The sequence below is a fragment of the Oryctolagus cuniculus genome, chromosome X (assembly GCF_964237555.1).
Source record: "Oryctolagus cuniculus chromosome X, mOryCun1.1, whole genome shotgun sequence".
Lineage (NCBI taxonomy): Eukaryota > Metazoa > Chordata > Mammalia > Lagomorpha > Leporidae > Oryctolagus > Oryctolagus cuniculus.
Window position 1 is genome coordinate 130,019,488 of NC_091453.1, and position 16,907 is coordinate 130,036,394.

General features: G+C 43.7%; 1 protein-coding gene across 3 annotated transcripts; it reads left to right on the plus strand.

Annotated features, from left to right (window-relative positions):
* The first annotated feature begins 835 nt into the window (after positions 1-835).
* On the plus strand, positions 836-14,028 carry VMA21 (vacuolar ATPase assembly factor VMA21). Of its 3 annotated transcripts, none has more exons than XM_008275024.4 (4): positions 836-1,132; positions 1,282-1,524; positions 8,388-8,497; positions 9,065-14,028. In XM_008275024.4, exons 2-4 carry the CDS (start codon positions 1,415-1,417, stop codon positions 9,205-9,207), a joined length of 363 nt encoding a protein of 120 aa, XP_008273246.2. In that variant the 5' UTR covers positions 836-1,132; positions 1,282-1,414; the 3' UTR covers positions 9,208-14,028. The 3 variants fall into 3 exon arrangements, with proteins under 3 accessions (XP_008273246.2, XP_002721373.2, XP_017206356.2); XM_002721327.5 differs by having other exon boundaries at positions 900-1,132; positions 1,282-1,777; XM_017350867.3 differs by lacking the exon at positions 836-1,132 and having other exon boundaries at positions 1,265-1,524.
* The last annotated feature ends 2,879 nt before the right edge of the window (positions 14,029-16,907 follow it).

Consider the following 16,907-nt stretch of genomic DNA (forward strand, 5'->3'; position numbering starts at 1 on the left):
CCATGTACCAGACTGTATTGTAGGCATTGGGGTTACATGATCCCTCCCTTTGTGTTCATTCTGTTTTCAACGATTTAGTCTACCAGCTTCACTATGGTTTATTTCAGTAATTAGTATTGAAAATCCAACAAAGGTGATGTTTTATGTACCTTTGGATGGTGTGCAACAAATACAATAACTTCATTAGGTCTTTTAAAATACTGGCAAGTGTTTTCCAAGCCTGCATTATTACATTTATGGGTTCCCTAGGGGCTTAAGGATGGCATTATTGGATGATTAGCTACAGCAAGGTTAGCAAACTTTTCCTGTAAAGGAACAAAAGAGTAAACATTTTGAGCTTTGGGAACTGTAACATCTTGTCATAAATAGTTAACACTGCCATGGTAGACAATAGAAGTTGAATAAGCATGGCTGAGTTCTAATAAAATTTTATTTATGGATTTTGAAATTTGACTCTCATTATTTTTTCATGTCAGTGAGATGTTTTTCTCCTTTTGATTTTTTTTCAGCCCCTTAAAAATGGGGAGGGGAAAAAAACTCTCAGCTTAAAACCAGCTGTCAGCCTGTATTTGGTCTGCTAGTCACAGATTGTGGACTCCGGCGCGAAATTCCCTCTGATTCCGGCCCGAATTCTTACAGCAGGGACTTGTTATCCACCTCAGGGTCTGCACGAGACCCGGGGAGTGATTGGAAAATTCGAACTAAAGCAGGCTTCTTGCCGCCCGGTCCACAGCCCTTTGCGGCGCTCTCAGCTGCTGGTTTAGTCCCGATTTCACATGTGGTCTTTGTTGCCATGTGATGCAGAAAATAGATGTGTGGTCAGCAGCCCTTTCCCGGCGACGCCCTTGTAAGGGCTGTCCTCTCCGCAGCAGCCAGTGGAAGCCTAAATTTGTCAGCCCGACCCGCGCCTTACACACCCTTTTTGAGGATCCCTTTCTCCGCTTGCGCAGGCTCAGGAGGCCCATCTCTCCTTACTATTTGAGTCCCTGTTGTCTCATTGGCGGCTTTCTGAGCAGCTGCAAAATATGTTTTTAACTTTAAGTGGAAGTTGGGGTCACCGGCCAGGCGGCTGGAGCGGTCACTCTCAGCAAGGGCTCTTCCAGCTCTGCCGTCTCTAGTTTTACCGACTCCGGTGAGTGTTAGAACTACCTCCTCCCCGCTTCCCACGGCTGGACTTCCAGCGCGGGCGGTAATTACTGAGGCGTTTGCTCACCGGCTGGTGGAATAATGTACATTGCTTTTGTGTGTGTTGTCCATCTCGGGAACTGCTCCGTTGCCTAGCACCACAGCCTGCTCGTCTCTCCTCGCCGCTCATCTGCTCGGGTCGCCTTGGGGCGACAGGGACCGAGACGGGGACAAGAGGTGCTCGAGCGAACTCAGGGGCCAGCGGCGACGCCGCCCGCCAGGGAGGACCATGCTGCGCGGCAAGTCCCGGCTCAATGTGGAGTGGCTGGGCTACTCGCCCGGCCTGCTCCTGGAGCACAGGCCGCCCCTGGCAGGGCGCACGCCGCGGAGCCCCCATCGGTAAGTCACGTGACGCTCCACCCGGTCCCCGCGCAGGAGTCTGCAGCCTTGCGTCACCGCGCCGCGCCGCGCTTGCGCGCTGCTGTCCGGAGCGCAGAAGCGCTTCCGGCCCGGCCAACCTAGATCTGTCCCCAGCCCAGCGGCCGCCGACTTCAGCGCCCAGCTGCCAGCAGAGTGCCCGCTGCCGGCACCGCGACGCCATGGAGCGCCTTGATAAAGCGGCGCTGAACGCGCTGCAGCCGCCCGAGTTCAGGTAGCCCTGAGGGAGGCCCGCTCTTGGAGGTGGCCGGCCTCCGCGTGGAGTGGGGCCTAAGGGAAGCCCGAGCAGAATGGGGTGGGTGTGGGCCCCGGAACCTCTGGGTCCTGCTGCGGGATAGCGGAGCGGGGGAGCAGGGGGCAGATTGGAGTACACCGTGTCTGCCACCCCCCGACCCCAGCTTTCGCCTGGAAACGGATCCCAGGTCGTGTGGGGTAACGGCCTTTGCTCGTGCTTCTAACACTTCCTCTCTTTCTTTCATCCACATTGAGATCCTCAGAGTCCAGTTTGTCTCCCCACTGCAGGGTTAGCTTCCTGAGGACCGGGATTCGGCTTCCTTCATCTCCAGGGCCCCTCCAGGGCTTGCATGGCCGGGGCTTAATAAATGTTTGCCGTATGAATGGACGAATGCAGGCGAGTAGGGGCTAGCCTTCATGTGAGATTACTTCCCCTGAGTAGTCAATCAGTAGGATGGGGATCGGTGGCTGAGCAGAAGGAATTGGATAGAAAGCAGGTGTGTCTGGCCCACCTCAGCAGGCTAGGGAGTGAACAAGGAATTAGCTACCACTCTTTGAGATCTGTGTGCAAGGCTCAGTACAGACGCTCTACATGCATTATCCGAGTTCTTAAGACTTCGTCCCTCTAGCTGCTTAGTTTCCCAATTTCAAAGAGGAGGAAGTTGACTCAGAACAAGTGACTTACCCAAAGATCACAGATTTAGGTCGTGCAATTAATATTGAACTGGCATTTGATTAAGCCCATGATAGCAACAGGAATTTTTATTAAATCCACTTAGAATGCAGTGTAGCCCTCCAGACCACTGTTGTGGTGCCGCTTGCAATGCCAGTACTGCTGGCTGCTCCCCTTCAGATCCAACTCCTTGCTAATGTGCCTGGGAAGGCCACAGAAGATGGCACCAGTACTTGGGCCCCTGCTACCCACCTTGGAGACCCACATGAAATTCCTGACTTCTGGCTTCAGCCTGGCCCAGCCTGGGCTGTCGCAACTATTTAGGTAGTAAACCAGTGGATGGAAGATTCTCTCTCCCTCTCTTCCTCTCTCTCTGTGTAACTCTGCCTTTCAAATAAATACATTAAATACATCTTTACAAAATACAGTGTGGCTCTACTAGAGGGTTAGTAGTGCTTCTGTTGGAAACTGCAGTGGAACCTTGCCCTGTAAGTCCTGCTTGCCACCAGATGAGCTGCAGAAGCTTTATGAGGCGGGGAAACTCTAGGTGGTGCAATGATTGCGGGCACACTGAGATTCATCCTGATTTGTTTCCTTTGTGTGAAGATGACTTGAATTCCCGTCTTCCCCACTTTTCATTTGTAACAGGTTGTGGTAACACTCAATCAGGTATACCAAAGAAGTCAAATGAATGAAATGAGTTGCTTTGTTTTGGAATAAAGTACTGATTCTACCCAGGCCGGTTTGTGCCAGAAGAACCAACAGCAGCAGTGGCCGGGGCTGCAAGCCAAGGACAAAATGCTCTATACACACTTAGAGGAAGTTTGCTAGTTTTCAAATTTGTACACTTTGACCTTATACAGTTGTGAGCCACATAGAGACATTTTGATCAATGATAAGCTGCATATATGAAGGTGGTCTCATAAGATTATATTGCCTAGTGATGTTTAGTCATCTTAGTTTGTGTGATGTTCACACTTAATTATTTTTTAAAGATTCATTTTATTTGTTTGAAAGGCAGAGTTAGATGAAGAGAGAGAGATCTTCTATTCGCTGGTTCACTCCTAAAAATGGCTGCGGTGGCCAGGGCTGGGCCAGGCTGAAGTCAGGAGCCTGGGCTGGGACTTCATCCAGGCCTCCCACGCAGGTGGCAGGGGGCCAAGCACTTGGGCCATCTTCCACTGCTTTCCCAGGTGTGTTAACAGGTAGCTGGTTTGGAAGTGGAGCAGCTGGGACGCCAACCCATGCTCATATAGGATGCCAGCTTCATAGACAGATTAACCCAGCATGCTACAATGCTGTCCCACACATAACAATTTCATTTCTCAGAACATATCCCTGTTGTTAAGCAACACATGACTGTACTTAGCTTCATATTAGTGACTGCATAACCAAGAGAAGTAGTCAAGTTGTTGTGTATGTGAAAGTGAGCAGTTAGAAGGAACTGAAGATAGGCTACAACTCACTAAGGTATGCTGTGTGGAGAAGTGGGGGTAGGGAGACGAGAAATGAAGGTTATGTGTTGGTGGTAGTGTTGTAAAGTGGTTTTGTTTGAAATGTTTTGAAGGTGTCAGATCATCTTTTCAATAATAAACTTTTGTAAAAACCAGACAAGATAGTAGATACTCAAGAGAGATAATCTAACAAAATAATAGGTTGCTCTCCCTTTCTCTGGATTATTTATCAAGTTAGATAACCTATAAGTTGCATACCTAAAACATACTGCTGACCTCATGTTTAGGTTTTTACCTCCTTGAGGCCCAATATTAGAATATTTATTTGCGATCGTTCTTCTTTTTTGATGTAGCCATTTATTGCTATAACCTTTTCTCTTAGAACTGCTTTTTCTGCATACCATAGGTTTTGGTGTGTTGTGCTTACATTAACGTGTTTCAAGATACTTTTACATTTTCTCTTTTGCTTTCTTGTGTGACTTATTAATTGTTAAGGAGCAAGTTGTTTAATTTTAAAATATTTGTGGGTTTTCTAAACTTCTACCTAATGTTGATTTCTAGTTTAAGACCATTGTGGTCTGAAAAATACTAGATGTGATTTCAATCTGCTTGAATTTGTTGAGACTTGTTTTGTAGCCTACTACATGTTCTATCTTGGAGAATGTTCCATGGGTACTAGAGAAGAATGTGTATAATGCTGCTGTTGGATGGAAAGTTCTATGTCTGCAGGTCCATTTGTTCTAAAGTATACTTCAGGCCCAGTATTTCCTTCTTAATTTTCTGCCTGGTTGACCTATCCATTATTGAAAGTGAAACATTGAAGTTCCCTACTGTTATTATACTTCTATATACTTCTTCCTTCATATCTGTTAATGTTTGCTTTATGTATTTAGGTGCTCTGGTATTGGGTGCAAATATATGAGGGGTCTTCAAAAAGTTCATGGAAAACGTGTACTATGAAAATGCATAGTATGAAAAACTATGCATGTATTTCACAGACTTTGCACCAAAATCTTTTAGTTACAAAAACTTTCTGAAGTAGCATTTGTATTTATAGTTATGTTCTCTTGATGATTGAATCCTTTGTCATTAAATAATCACGTTTATTATAACAGTCTTTGACTTGAAGTCTGATTGATCCGATCTAAGTATAGCTACCCCTCCTTTTCTGTGGCTTCTGTTTGCATGGAGTATCTAACATTCCTTCATTTTTCAGCCTATGTGTGTCCTTCGATAAAATGGGTCTCTTATAGGTAGCATATAGGGGGATCTTTTTTTAATCCATTCAACTACTCTTTGTCTTTTGACTGAGAATTTAATCATTTACAGCAAAGATTATTATTGGCAGGTAAGGACTTACTCCTATCATTTTGTTCAGGGTTTTATAATTATCCTGTAGGTCCTTTATTCATTTCTTTGGTGATTTTCTGTAGTGCTGAACATTGGATTGATGCTTGATACACTCTCTCTTGTTTGTATACCTGCTGTTGTTTTTTGCTTTGTGGTTACCATGGACTTACATAAAGCACCTTATGGTTATGATAGATAATGTCCCTATGCTGATGTCTGCATATTTGGCTGAACAGTTGCCTTGGAGTGTTATTTTTTAAAAAATATTTATTTGAGAGGCAAAGTTATAGACAGAGAGACAGAGAGAAAGGTCTTCCATCCGCTGGTTCACTCCCCAAATGGCCACAATGGCTGGAGTTGGGTCGATCCTAAGCCAGGAGCCAGGAGCTTCTTCCGGATCTCCCATGTGGGTGCAGGGGCCCAAGGACTTGGACCATCTTTCACTGCTTTCCCAGGCCATAGCAGAGAGCTGGATGGGAAATGGAGCAGCCGGGACTTGAACCAGTGCCCATATGGGATACTGGCATCACAGGTGGAGGCGACTTTACCCGCCACACCAGAGCGCCAGGCCCAACCTCGGAGTTTTATACAGTGGCTTCTGTAGCAGAAGCTTTTTACCTGCAGATGGCTTATGAGGTATTGATTGTGCAGGCTGGATTGTGTCTGGCTCTGACTGGGCACAGTGGTGTAGTCGCCATGTAACTGCTTCAGCTGTGATGAATGTCAGCCATGACTGTGGGTTTTCGGTGGCCTAGGTGCAGGAGTTTGTGGCAGCAGTGGTGGCAGGGTAGCTCCCTAGCATCCTTGATAGATGTCAAGTCCTTTGGGAACCCTCTGTCCTCATTTTCCTCACATTGATACTTAGCTGAAGGGATCCTCGTGGTGATGGGGCTGATGTTCCAGAGCCCAGCTGCTTAGAGGCTGTAGAGCTGGGGTTCTGGCCTCTGTGCCTATTGAACTGTTGTGGCACTTGTGATGTGGCTACAGGGCCGCTAAATATTCCAGTTAATAAGTTACGTTCCATAAGTTTTGAAGCATTGGTTTTGGATTTTGTCATAAAGGATGAGTTACAGAACTTCTTTTTTCTTTTTTTTTTAAGATTTATTTATTTGTTTGAAAGGCATAGTTACAGAAAGGCAGAGGTAAAGGTAGAGAGAGGTCTTCCATCTGCTGGTTCACTTTCCAAATGGCTGCAACAGCCGAAGCTGGGCCAGTCCAAAGCTAGGAGCCAGGAGCTTCTTCCAGGTCTCCCAGGAGGATGCAAGTGCCCGGGGACTTGGGTCATCTTCCACTGCTTTCCTAGGCCATAGCGGAGATCTGGATCAGAGGCAGAGCAGCTGAGACTCGAACCAGCACCCAGATGGGATGCTGGCATTGCAGGCGGTGGCTTCACCTGCTGCGCCACAGCACCAGCCCAAGCATTTCTGATCTTACTAGGTTTATGATATTTATACATGTGTTATTCTGTTGAGATATTTGAGAGTTCAATGCTGTCTGAATAAACAAACAGGTAGTCTTTATATACTGTTCAATGTCTTGATAATCAAGCCTGGAATGATATGCAAAACACAGTCAGTTCCCATAAATCTATGAAATAAATGAATGATTGACAATTCAGACTGATGTTTTCACCTTAGCAGTTGGCAGTGAGTCCTCGAATGCAGCTTACCTAACGAACTGTACATCTCTGATGTCGGGCATACTCTGTGTGGCCACATTTTTCCTTTGTCCTCACTAGCTGTGTTCCTGGAGCATGCCACCTAATAGCTCCAGGCCTTCCTCCATGTCGGTAATGTGGAGTGACAGTTATCGACCTCAAAGAGGTACGCAGTAAAGGACTTGGAACCATGTCTAACATCTGCTAAGTTTATATTGGTCCTAGCTCTTATTATTAGTTTCTTCTATACTATATTCTATTTTCCTGTGTATTTTTGTATATTGCTTTATATCTTTTGTATATTACTTTAACAATGAAAAAATAAAGTGATTTTCAAAAAAAAACCCACAGCTTTTGTGTAAACACAGCTGTTTTGCCAAGCTGAGGAGTCTAACTCTGAGGCACTCACTCCATGGGACCTGAGGCACGAAGGGCAGGAATATAGCAATGACTGTGACCCTAGAGTCCAAGGTGCAGCACTGACATATCTCTGGGGAGGGAGGGGCATCCCAGAGGCTTGGAGCCTGAGGAGCAGGGCATAGCTGCAGTGCAGATGCTGGAGCCAACAGAGCGCAGTGGCAACTCAGGCACAAGGAGAGGGAACCCCCGACCTTGGAGTGGTACAACATAGCATGGCCCAGGCTCTCTGAGGCTGGGGACAGTGGCAATAGGGACCCCAGAATGGGTGGACACAACTGTGCCTTGGGCTCCAGGGATGAGGCGTCTTAGCAACTGGGACTCCAGAGAGCTGGGCCAGATACCGGGAGGCAGGGCCCTATAGCTGTGTGGCACCGCCTGGCCAATGGTTTGTTTCCTGGAGGGAAAGGGCACCACATCAGCTCGGGTATGCTTGTGAGGCATTGGGGTGTATAGGGCTGCTCCGCTAGGCTAGAGCATGCTGGAGCACGTGGGCTCCAGTGCTGAGCCCTCCATCTGCTCCCCAGGGACAAAGCTCTAGTTGGGGGAGATGAGTCCCCTGGTTGGATCAGGAGATGAAGGCATAGCTGGGTACATGCTGCTGTTGGGTGAGAGCAGACAGCTCTGCTCACGCTGAGGGCACCATGTGGGCTCACCTCTTGATACACTGGCAAGGCACTTTGCCCTCATGGGCTTGACCTCAGTAGGATGTCCCTGGCGCTGGGGCTGTGCTGACTGCTCTTCGGAGGTCCTGGTACAGTGGCGGGGTACTGTGCATCTGTGTGCAGAATTGACCTCTATTATTGAGACAGCTCTGCCTGCTCTGAATCAGTTACACCACATCCGAATGATCACGTAATTCCCATGTTTCAGCTACAGACAGCTGTCTCCCTGCCTCTGTCGCTCCTCCTCTGACCTATGTTCCTAAGGAAGGGGTGGGTTTTCCAGTGTCTCACCTGTGGATACTTATAATATTAGGGACATAAGACTATGCGGATATGGCTCTGTCAGTTTTAATTTTCTGTTTACTTTATTCCAGAAGTGAAAATTCGCTAGCATCTACCCTGAAGACACTCCTGTTCTTCACAGCTTTAATGATCACTGTTCCTATTGGGTTATACTTCACAACAAAATCTTATATATTTGAAGGTAATTTTAGACCCTTAAAACAAGACATTCTCCCCCTTACTAACTTAAGTCCTGTGCATTTTTGTCCTCTTTATATCTGTTAACTAGCTATTCTTATTTTTTTTCTTCTGTTTTGCTCTTCAAAAATCATGTTGCTTATGAGTCTTCATGCGGCAAAGGTTTTCGTCACCTGTAGTTTTTATTGGTTTGACATCTTATTTATGATTTCTGTGAAACAGCTTTCAAATCTTTTAGGATCCCTTTGAGTACACCGGTTGGCTGAGATGGGATAAGGAATTTGGGGGAATGGACTTTTGGTGTCAAACATTAGAAAGAGGAGAAAGTGAGGTCCCGTTTTTCGTGTTGAAGTCCTTAAACAGACTTGTAATCATGGTTTCATTTAAAACAATGTTCTTAGTGTATAGAAGATGCTCAAATCTTTTAATGAGTACTTGATTAATTACCATCCAAAATGTTACTTTCTAGTTGCCTGATTGTCAGATACGTATGTAGCTCATAAAATTAGTGTGCTTTGTGTTTTGTACATGGTAACTTTGAAATAAAATGGCCACTTTTTTCTCTTGCTAGGTGCCCTTGGGATGTCCACTAGGGATAGCTACTTTTACGCAGCTATTGTTGCAGTGGTTGCAGTCCATGTGGTGCTGGCCCTCTTTGTGTATGTGGCCTGGAACGAAGGCTCAAGACAGTGGCGTGAAGGCAAACAGGATTAAGTCAACATCACTTTTTGATAGCATTAAATTCGTTTTTTATATGGTAAATGCTATGGGGGCATTGGTGAATTTCAATAAAATTGACAGAACACATGAAAATCAATCTTAAGGAGTCACATTTGACTATTATAAATTTTGATCCTTCTAATACAATGGCTTGTGTAATTTAATGTATGGTTCTCTTATTTTCAAATGAAAGTTTGGAAAAGTTAAATTAATTCCAAATGAGTATGTTAAATTAGTTACACATTGTTCCAGGAAAGAATTTGATTATTTTACAAAGAAAACTTTTCATAACATTTTGCCTTATAGTTTTTGAGTTTTACTGCTGGATGTATTAAGATGTATACAGCAAAGCAAACCTTACCTTCACCTTAGACTGGAACGCTTTGCCTAGCAATTATGGAAATACCTGGTCTTTGGCTTTGGAATTTTTATTTCTGTATGGAAAATCGCTCAAACTGTGGACAATGGAATTAATCTGGATACCCTGAGGAATTTTGGATGAAGCATCAACCCTAGTCAGTAGGACACTGTCGTTGTATTATCGTATTGGGAAGGGGGCGGGAATTAGACTAAATCGCAGCCGTTCTTGTAAAAGAACTTGGGCTGCCTGAAGGGCCCAGAGAGCAGAGGGAAGAGCTTGCTGTGTTTTAGGCGGAGGCACGGAGCCTGCCTTCCAGAGGCAGGAAGCTGTGTGCTTGACAGCCAGTTTTTCCGTAGTCAGTTTGGCTCCTACATTCAACATTCAAGGTAGGCTTCAATTGCAAGGCTTGTGGAAATTCTATTGAAGAGTGCTTTTTTTTTATTTTTAAAAATTATATTGTATGATATGATAGGAATTTACATTTAAAAGTGTTCATTTTTGCATATATTGGGAATATACACAAATCTGAAGACAGATTATTTTTGTTACTCAAAAAGTATTCTTGTGATTTCCAATCTACAGGTCGTTTTAATCAGAACTAAGTTATATCTGTGTGTCTGTATATTTGAAAGTATAACATATATATATATAAATATATATAAAGTCTATGTCTAGCTACTATAAATATATAGTAGTTAGATAATCCTTGAGGTCCTTTCTGATGGAAGAAAAACCAAAAACCCTATGATTTTATTTTAGTATCCTTAGTTTGTGTTCTTTCTCGCCATTTGGTATTATTTGTGTACAATCTAAAAATAGTCCCCCAAATGTGTATTTTTTATTATAAACCATAATAGACGTTCTCTATAGAAAACTGGAAAAATTAATATTCAAACAGGTAAACAGGTTTTTTTTTGAAACTGTTTGTTAATGTTAATTGGATACATGGTAAAAGTTTGTTTTCACTTAAAATTCTGTCAACTTTAGCTGATAGCGACTTGCATTTTTTTCAGATAAGTGACTATTGGCCATTTTCTTAAAAAGCACAGTCTACCTATACTCTGAAAATTTACATTTCCTGTTACTGAAACATGAACAGAATGGCCCTTGCTTAAATGTTTGCTATTACCAGTTTGTTCACACTCAATATTTTTTATGTTGCAGAGCTGGAGAAAGATGATTTAGTATAAAAGTTAAGTGTGCGTTTTCATTTATTTAATTGCTAAGAAAAACACTAGACTAGTAGGAAAATTGTAGGGTTGTTTTGAATTCTTGCTCCTGGTTAAATATTGTCTACAATTTAAACGTCTGTAAGCTGTTATTCTAAATGTAAAGCTTGTTTTATTTTGTGTGTGCAGAGGGTACAATTTTAGGAAGATGACATTTGACTCTGGGGCAGTGTGTGGTAGATTCCTAGGTGCCGCCGTCCTGAGATGGTCTGCTGTGTTTAGAATTAGCCACTTAATTTCTTTTTTCTATAATGGGAAAAGTTTTTCTTGTACTTTTGAGATTTTTTTAAATTGACAAATGGAATATATTCTTTTTTAGTTGAAGAGTTACAGAGAGAGAGACAGAGACAAAGAGAGGGAGAGATCTTCCATCCATTGGGTCACTCTCCAAATGCCTGTAACAGCCAGGGCTGGGCCAGGAACTCCATGTGGGTCTCTCACATGGGCGGCAGGGGCCCCAACACTTCAGCCATCATCCACTGCCTTCCCAGGTGCATTAGCAGGGGGACCGGATAGAAAGCAGAGCAGCTGGAACTAGAACCTGCACTCAGATAGAGGATGCTAGTGTTGCAAGTGGTACCTTACCCCTCTGCACCACAATGCCAGACCCATACTTTTAGAATCTTATGATGTTTGTAAAATATTACTACCTGATATTGGATTGTTTTGATGGATTTTATATACTTGCTGAATAGATAATGATATGAACATTTTTCAGCAAGTATATAGACTAGGCATACATGCAAAAGCGGTTGTAATTTTTTCTTGGAAAAAGTACCAAGTGTTTGAAAGTTACAATCAGATGCCATGATTGATATTTAGACTTGTTTTCAAAACTTTTTTTTACCTAAGTTTTTATCTGTTAACTCACTAGTTTGCTGCTGTTACTTATGTTAAATAACGTCTAGTATTTGGAAATAGATTTATTTTTCAAGCCATGACACTGGTTTCTTCTTGCATAATGTATATACTTGAAGATGTATGGAAAGGGAAGTTACATTTGAGCCCTTATAAATGTTATAAGATAGGAATCTGTTCACTGTTGTTTGAAATCTGACTGTAAAGAATAACCTCAGTTAGGAAGTGTAATTGGAAGTGACAGTCCGAGCTACTGATTTAACCTGTTGACTGTATCACATCACCTTCCTCACTCCCAGTTTGCCCCCCATGATGTAATTCTTTCCTTAGTGTGCCGGGAAATGGAAAGTCTGCTGTAGAATGCATCTGATGTCGGAAGCTCTTCAAATGGATACCATTTTACCCATCAGTCGAATTTGATTTGTTAGTGAAGAAATTTAAAATTGCCATAAATAAAAATCTGCCTGTATTTCATGCATATGTAACTAATAGATAATAATAACTAGAATGTTTTCTTTTTTTAAATATTTATTTATTTACTTGAAAGTCAGCGTTACACAGAGAGAGGAGAGGCAGAGAAAAAGAGAGAGAGGTCTTCCATCTGCTGGTTCACTCCCTGATTGGCCACAATTGCCAGAGCTGCACTGGTCTGAAGCCAGGGGCCAGAAGCTTTTTTCGGGTCTCCCACACGGGTGCAGGGGCCCAAGGACTTGGGCCATCTTCTACTGCTTTCCCAGGCCACAGCAGAGAGCGGGATCAGAAGTGGAGCAGCCAGGACTCGAACTGGTGCCCATATAGGATGCTGGCACTGCAGGCGGCAGCTTTACTCGCTATGGCACTGTGCCAGCCCCACTAAAATGTTTATCATAAAAATATCATTGACTTTGCTAAAAGAAGCAACTGATTGATTTGTTTGGTATTTATTTTCCATTGTCATATTAATTTTATGTATACAGTTAGTATACCCAAAGAGACCAGTAAAAACAGTTAAGTAAGGTATACCCAAAGAAAGATTAAGGCTGCAAGGACAAGAAATGCAGGATTTAAATCCTGCGCCTATGTGTCTAGTGTGTATTTCTTGTCTCCAGACAGGCTTATGTTGTGTAATTTATGCCCAAGTGAAGCAGTAGGCTGTTGTTAGGCCCATTTGATATGATTCAACTGTGGTACAGAATTTGTCACTCGTTTAGGTCAGTGGCAGATTTCCTTGCTGTCAAGTACTTTGTGTTGCCCACTGGATTAGAATGTCCATTAATTCAGACTTTGCTCCCTCCAGGTTTAAGATAAACAACTCTTTTAAAGATTGACTTATTTATTTGAAAGAGTTACACACACACACACACACAAAGAGAGAGAGAGAGAATCTTCGATTGGCTGGTTCACTATCCAGGTGACTGCAATGGCCAGGGCTGGGTCAGGCCAAAGCCAGGAGCCAGGAGCCAGGAGCTTCATCAAGGTCTCCCTCGTGGGTGCAGGGTCTCAAGGACTTGGGCCATCCTCTGCTGCTTTTCCCAAGGCATTAGCAGGGAGCTGGATTGGAAATGGAGCAGCCTGGACATGAACTGGTGCCCATATGGGATGCTGGTGTCAAAAGCAGAAGCTTTACCCTCTACTCCATCATGCTAGCTCCTAAGATAATTTTTATAAGAGCTGGTTCAAAGTGCACATTAGTAACTTGAGATCTGTCCTGCCTTTTGCAAGAGGAAAGGGCCACCTTAAAAATAAGTTTTCAGAGACCTTGGGAACCTAACTGTAAATACTACACATAATCGATGAATGTCTTCACCTTTTATGTATTTCTTAAAACAGCCTGGAATTCTTCAACATCACTCCAGGCCACACTTTGCTTGCCTGTGTTGTTGCTATGTGTACTTGAAAGTAATAGCTGCATTCCTTTTAAGATGTTCTGTAAGTCATATTTGTCATTTATCAAGACTAGTCTTCCTTTCTCTCATGTTCAGTGAGCTGAACAGTAAGAATAGCAATAGCTAACAACATCTGCACAGCACCTTACCATTTGCAAAGAACGTTCACACATTCTCGTTTGAGTTTTGCATAGTGAACCTGTTACGAGATGTCTCTCGACGTCAATGCTAAAAGTGGTAGAATCTTTAAATGACTGTTGTCATTGAATATGCTATTGTGTTGAGTAGTGCCCTGACTAGTGGGAGAATGTAGATGCGCTACATTTCAGGCTGTGTGTAATTATCCAGATGAGGGACTTGAGTTCTTTAGCCACTTGGATCAGATTTACTTTTGTAAGTGATGCTTTTCTAACTGTTATCTGGATGAATTTTTGTATCCATTATATTCTAGCCTGTAATTTATATAAATCTACCATCTGTTGTCATTAAAAAAGTGTCCCTAGTGTGTCTTTGATGTGTCTTGATTCAATTAATAGGCCATTTTATTAACATCTCTCTTTTTTATTTGTTCGCTTGCCTCTCTGTAACATGTAGAATATGTGTCGAGCTCATTTAAAAAATGTGTTTATTTGCCTCTCTGTACCATGTAGAATGTGTGCAAAGCTGTGGAGAAATTGTAGGCCAGAGGCTCAGACTTATTGAGAGAGAGAAAGAGAGTGTGTGTGTGTGTGTGTGTGTGTGGGTAGGTGGGTGGGTGGTGGTGGTGGTGGGGAGAAGCATGTGCTGAGACAGGAATGGCTGGTTCCATCAAGAGTGAACTTGTCACTCTGGCCTCAGAATCAGCCTTTAAGGCATTCAGATGTGGCTGAAAAGCCCATGAGAGCAATGCAGGCATGGAAAGCCAAGACACTGTGGCAAAAATATCCTACATGAAGGATCTATGTGAATGAGATCCCAGTGGAAAGAAAGGGCCATCAAAGAAGGATGTACTTTTCTCTGAAGGGAGGAGAGAACTTCCACTTTGCTCATGGCCCTGTCTAAATACTGACAGAGTTTGTAGACTCAAAAGGCTTCCATAGCCTTCGCAGCTCATGTCAAGAGCCTTGGGTGATCATTGATGTCATACATAAGAGTGTGAATTGTTAAATCAGCAACAGGAGCCACTGTGCACTTACTCCCCAGGTAGGCCCTCTGTCCTTAATGAGTTGTACTATGAGAATTAATGGCAAAACTTGCCTTCAAACAGTACTTCATACTTTGTGTGTCTGTGTGGGTGCAAAGTGTTGAAACCTTTACTCCGTATAGAGTTGATTTTCTGTATATAAAGATCATTAAAAATGAATCTTAGTGAAGAATGGGATGGGAAAGGGAGTAGGAGTTGGGACGGGAATGGGTGGAAGAACCGCTATAATCCAAAAGAGCTATATCTATGAAATTTATATTTATTAAATAAAAGCTTTCTAAAAAAAGAATGAGCTTGTGACATTGGTGTGGCAGTGAGGACTAGAAAGTTCCTTATTCCATAAGGTTTTTTTCTTTTAAATTCTTTTGAGGGAAAATGGGTTTTAAACATCACTGAAGGAGTGAGGTTGAGAAAATAATTGTGGCTAATTAACTGAATGTGGAGAGAGAAAATTCTTCCTGATGTCCAGCGTGCCTCCCCCTGCTGTCCAATGCCACGTATCCTCTGCCCCCCACTCCCTTCTGTGCATCTGGGAACTCCAGCTAACTCTCACTAATATCACCACCCATATAACATTTGAGATATGTTGGTATTAAAAAATACAAATTATGCGATGTCCAAGGAACTTGTTATACAGGTGCTGACATTGCAGAAACCCAGAATAGTGGTTCTAAAATTTGGTTGGAATAATCTTGTAGAATTCCGTAAAAATACACATTGCTAGAACTTAACTGAGACCCGAATCAGAACCTCTGGAAGTGGGACTAGGAAATCTCTTTGGAAGAGGCAGTGATCCCACGTGCAGCCAGGTTAAACAGTGTGCTGGAGGCTGAGTTGTGCTTCTACATGTGTGAGTTTAATGCTGGACTTGAAGACATCCGTTTAAAGCCTGAAATAGGCACGTGCTTTGTTAGGCAAAAGTAGAATCCTGAGTGATGCTGCATTGACAGTGTAGTTTATAATGCGGAGATCTCTTCTGGAGCCGGGGTGATTGATACTGACTGTGCTTCACTGTTATATGAATTACCTCGAATGAAGATTTTAGTACAGGGAACAACCAACTTAGAAACAACTGAACTGTGCATCAAAGTGATCTGTGCAGCTCCTGTGATTCTTCCCCTCATTTTGAAGCCTTGCTGTTGTGATCTGTGGCGTTAGGGAAAACCTGCTAGGAATTGGCATGAATCTGTGACTTCACAAGTAAAGGAGGTAATGGAGAAAACCAGAAATGGTTTCCTAGGCATATGCACTCTATTAACAGCAGCTTACCTGCCCCGAATCTCTTTCCTCTCACTGCTTGCAACTTCGGACTTCATTTTTCATATGCCCTGCTGTTTCCCCCACTAGAGATAGACTTAATCTAACCCTCTTAGAAAACACAGGAGGAAGGTGAACCGCAGTGTTCACACCCTGGCAACTCAATTGCTACTGCCCTGCAGAGGAGCATCCGGCTGCCCTGAGGGAATGGCCATGGTAAATTATGCACCCTGTATCTGTACACCTCTCACCGCTTTCCTGCTCCTACCTGGGGCCAAACTGCTTTGCATCTCAACTGGAACCTCTAGCTGGCCTTGGTTGCCCTTGCTCCTGTCGTCATCTTGCCACATGGCAGCTGGAAGGTTCCTTCAAAAATAGTAGACCACCCATGGCGTGCCTCTGCTCACAATCCACTGCTGGCCCTCTGTCGCACTAAGGAGATTGAGACGTCCTTAGTGAGATGTGCTGCCTCCCAGCCAGGCCACTGATCTCTGTTTTCTTTCTGCTCTGCTCTGCTCTGCCAGCCTGCTGCTGGACTCCTTTCAGTTCCCCAAGCCTCCCACAGCCACTCCCAGTAGCTGTTAGCTGTCCCCCTTGCCTACTGCCCTGCCGCCCAGGTCTTCCTGTGGCTGGTTCTTTCTCACTTCAAGTCTCAACTCTCACGTCCTCTCCGAGTAGTCCTCCTCCTCTATCAGCACCAACTGCTGGAAGAAATTACCTTGTTTATTACCTAATTCCTTCCACGGAAGGGTAAGTGCTGGAGTGCGCCTAGCACTTGTCTTGGGATGTTCTTGAACAACTGCAAATAACTGGAAATGCAGTTTAACCTGGCTGGCATGACAGAGAGCCGGAGGTCGGGCTGAGCTGTAGACTCGTTTGCAGTTCCCGCTCTGGTGAGTCTCCCTGCACCCTCCATGTGTTGGCAACATCTGCAGGCTTTC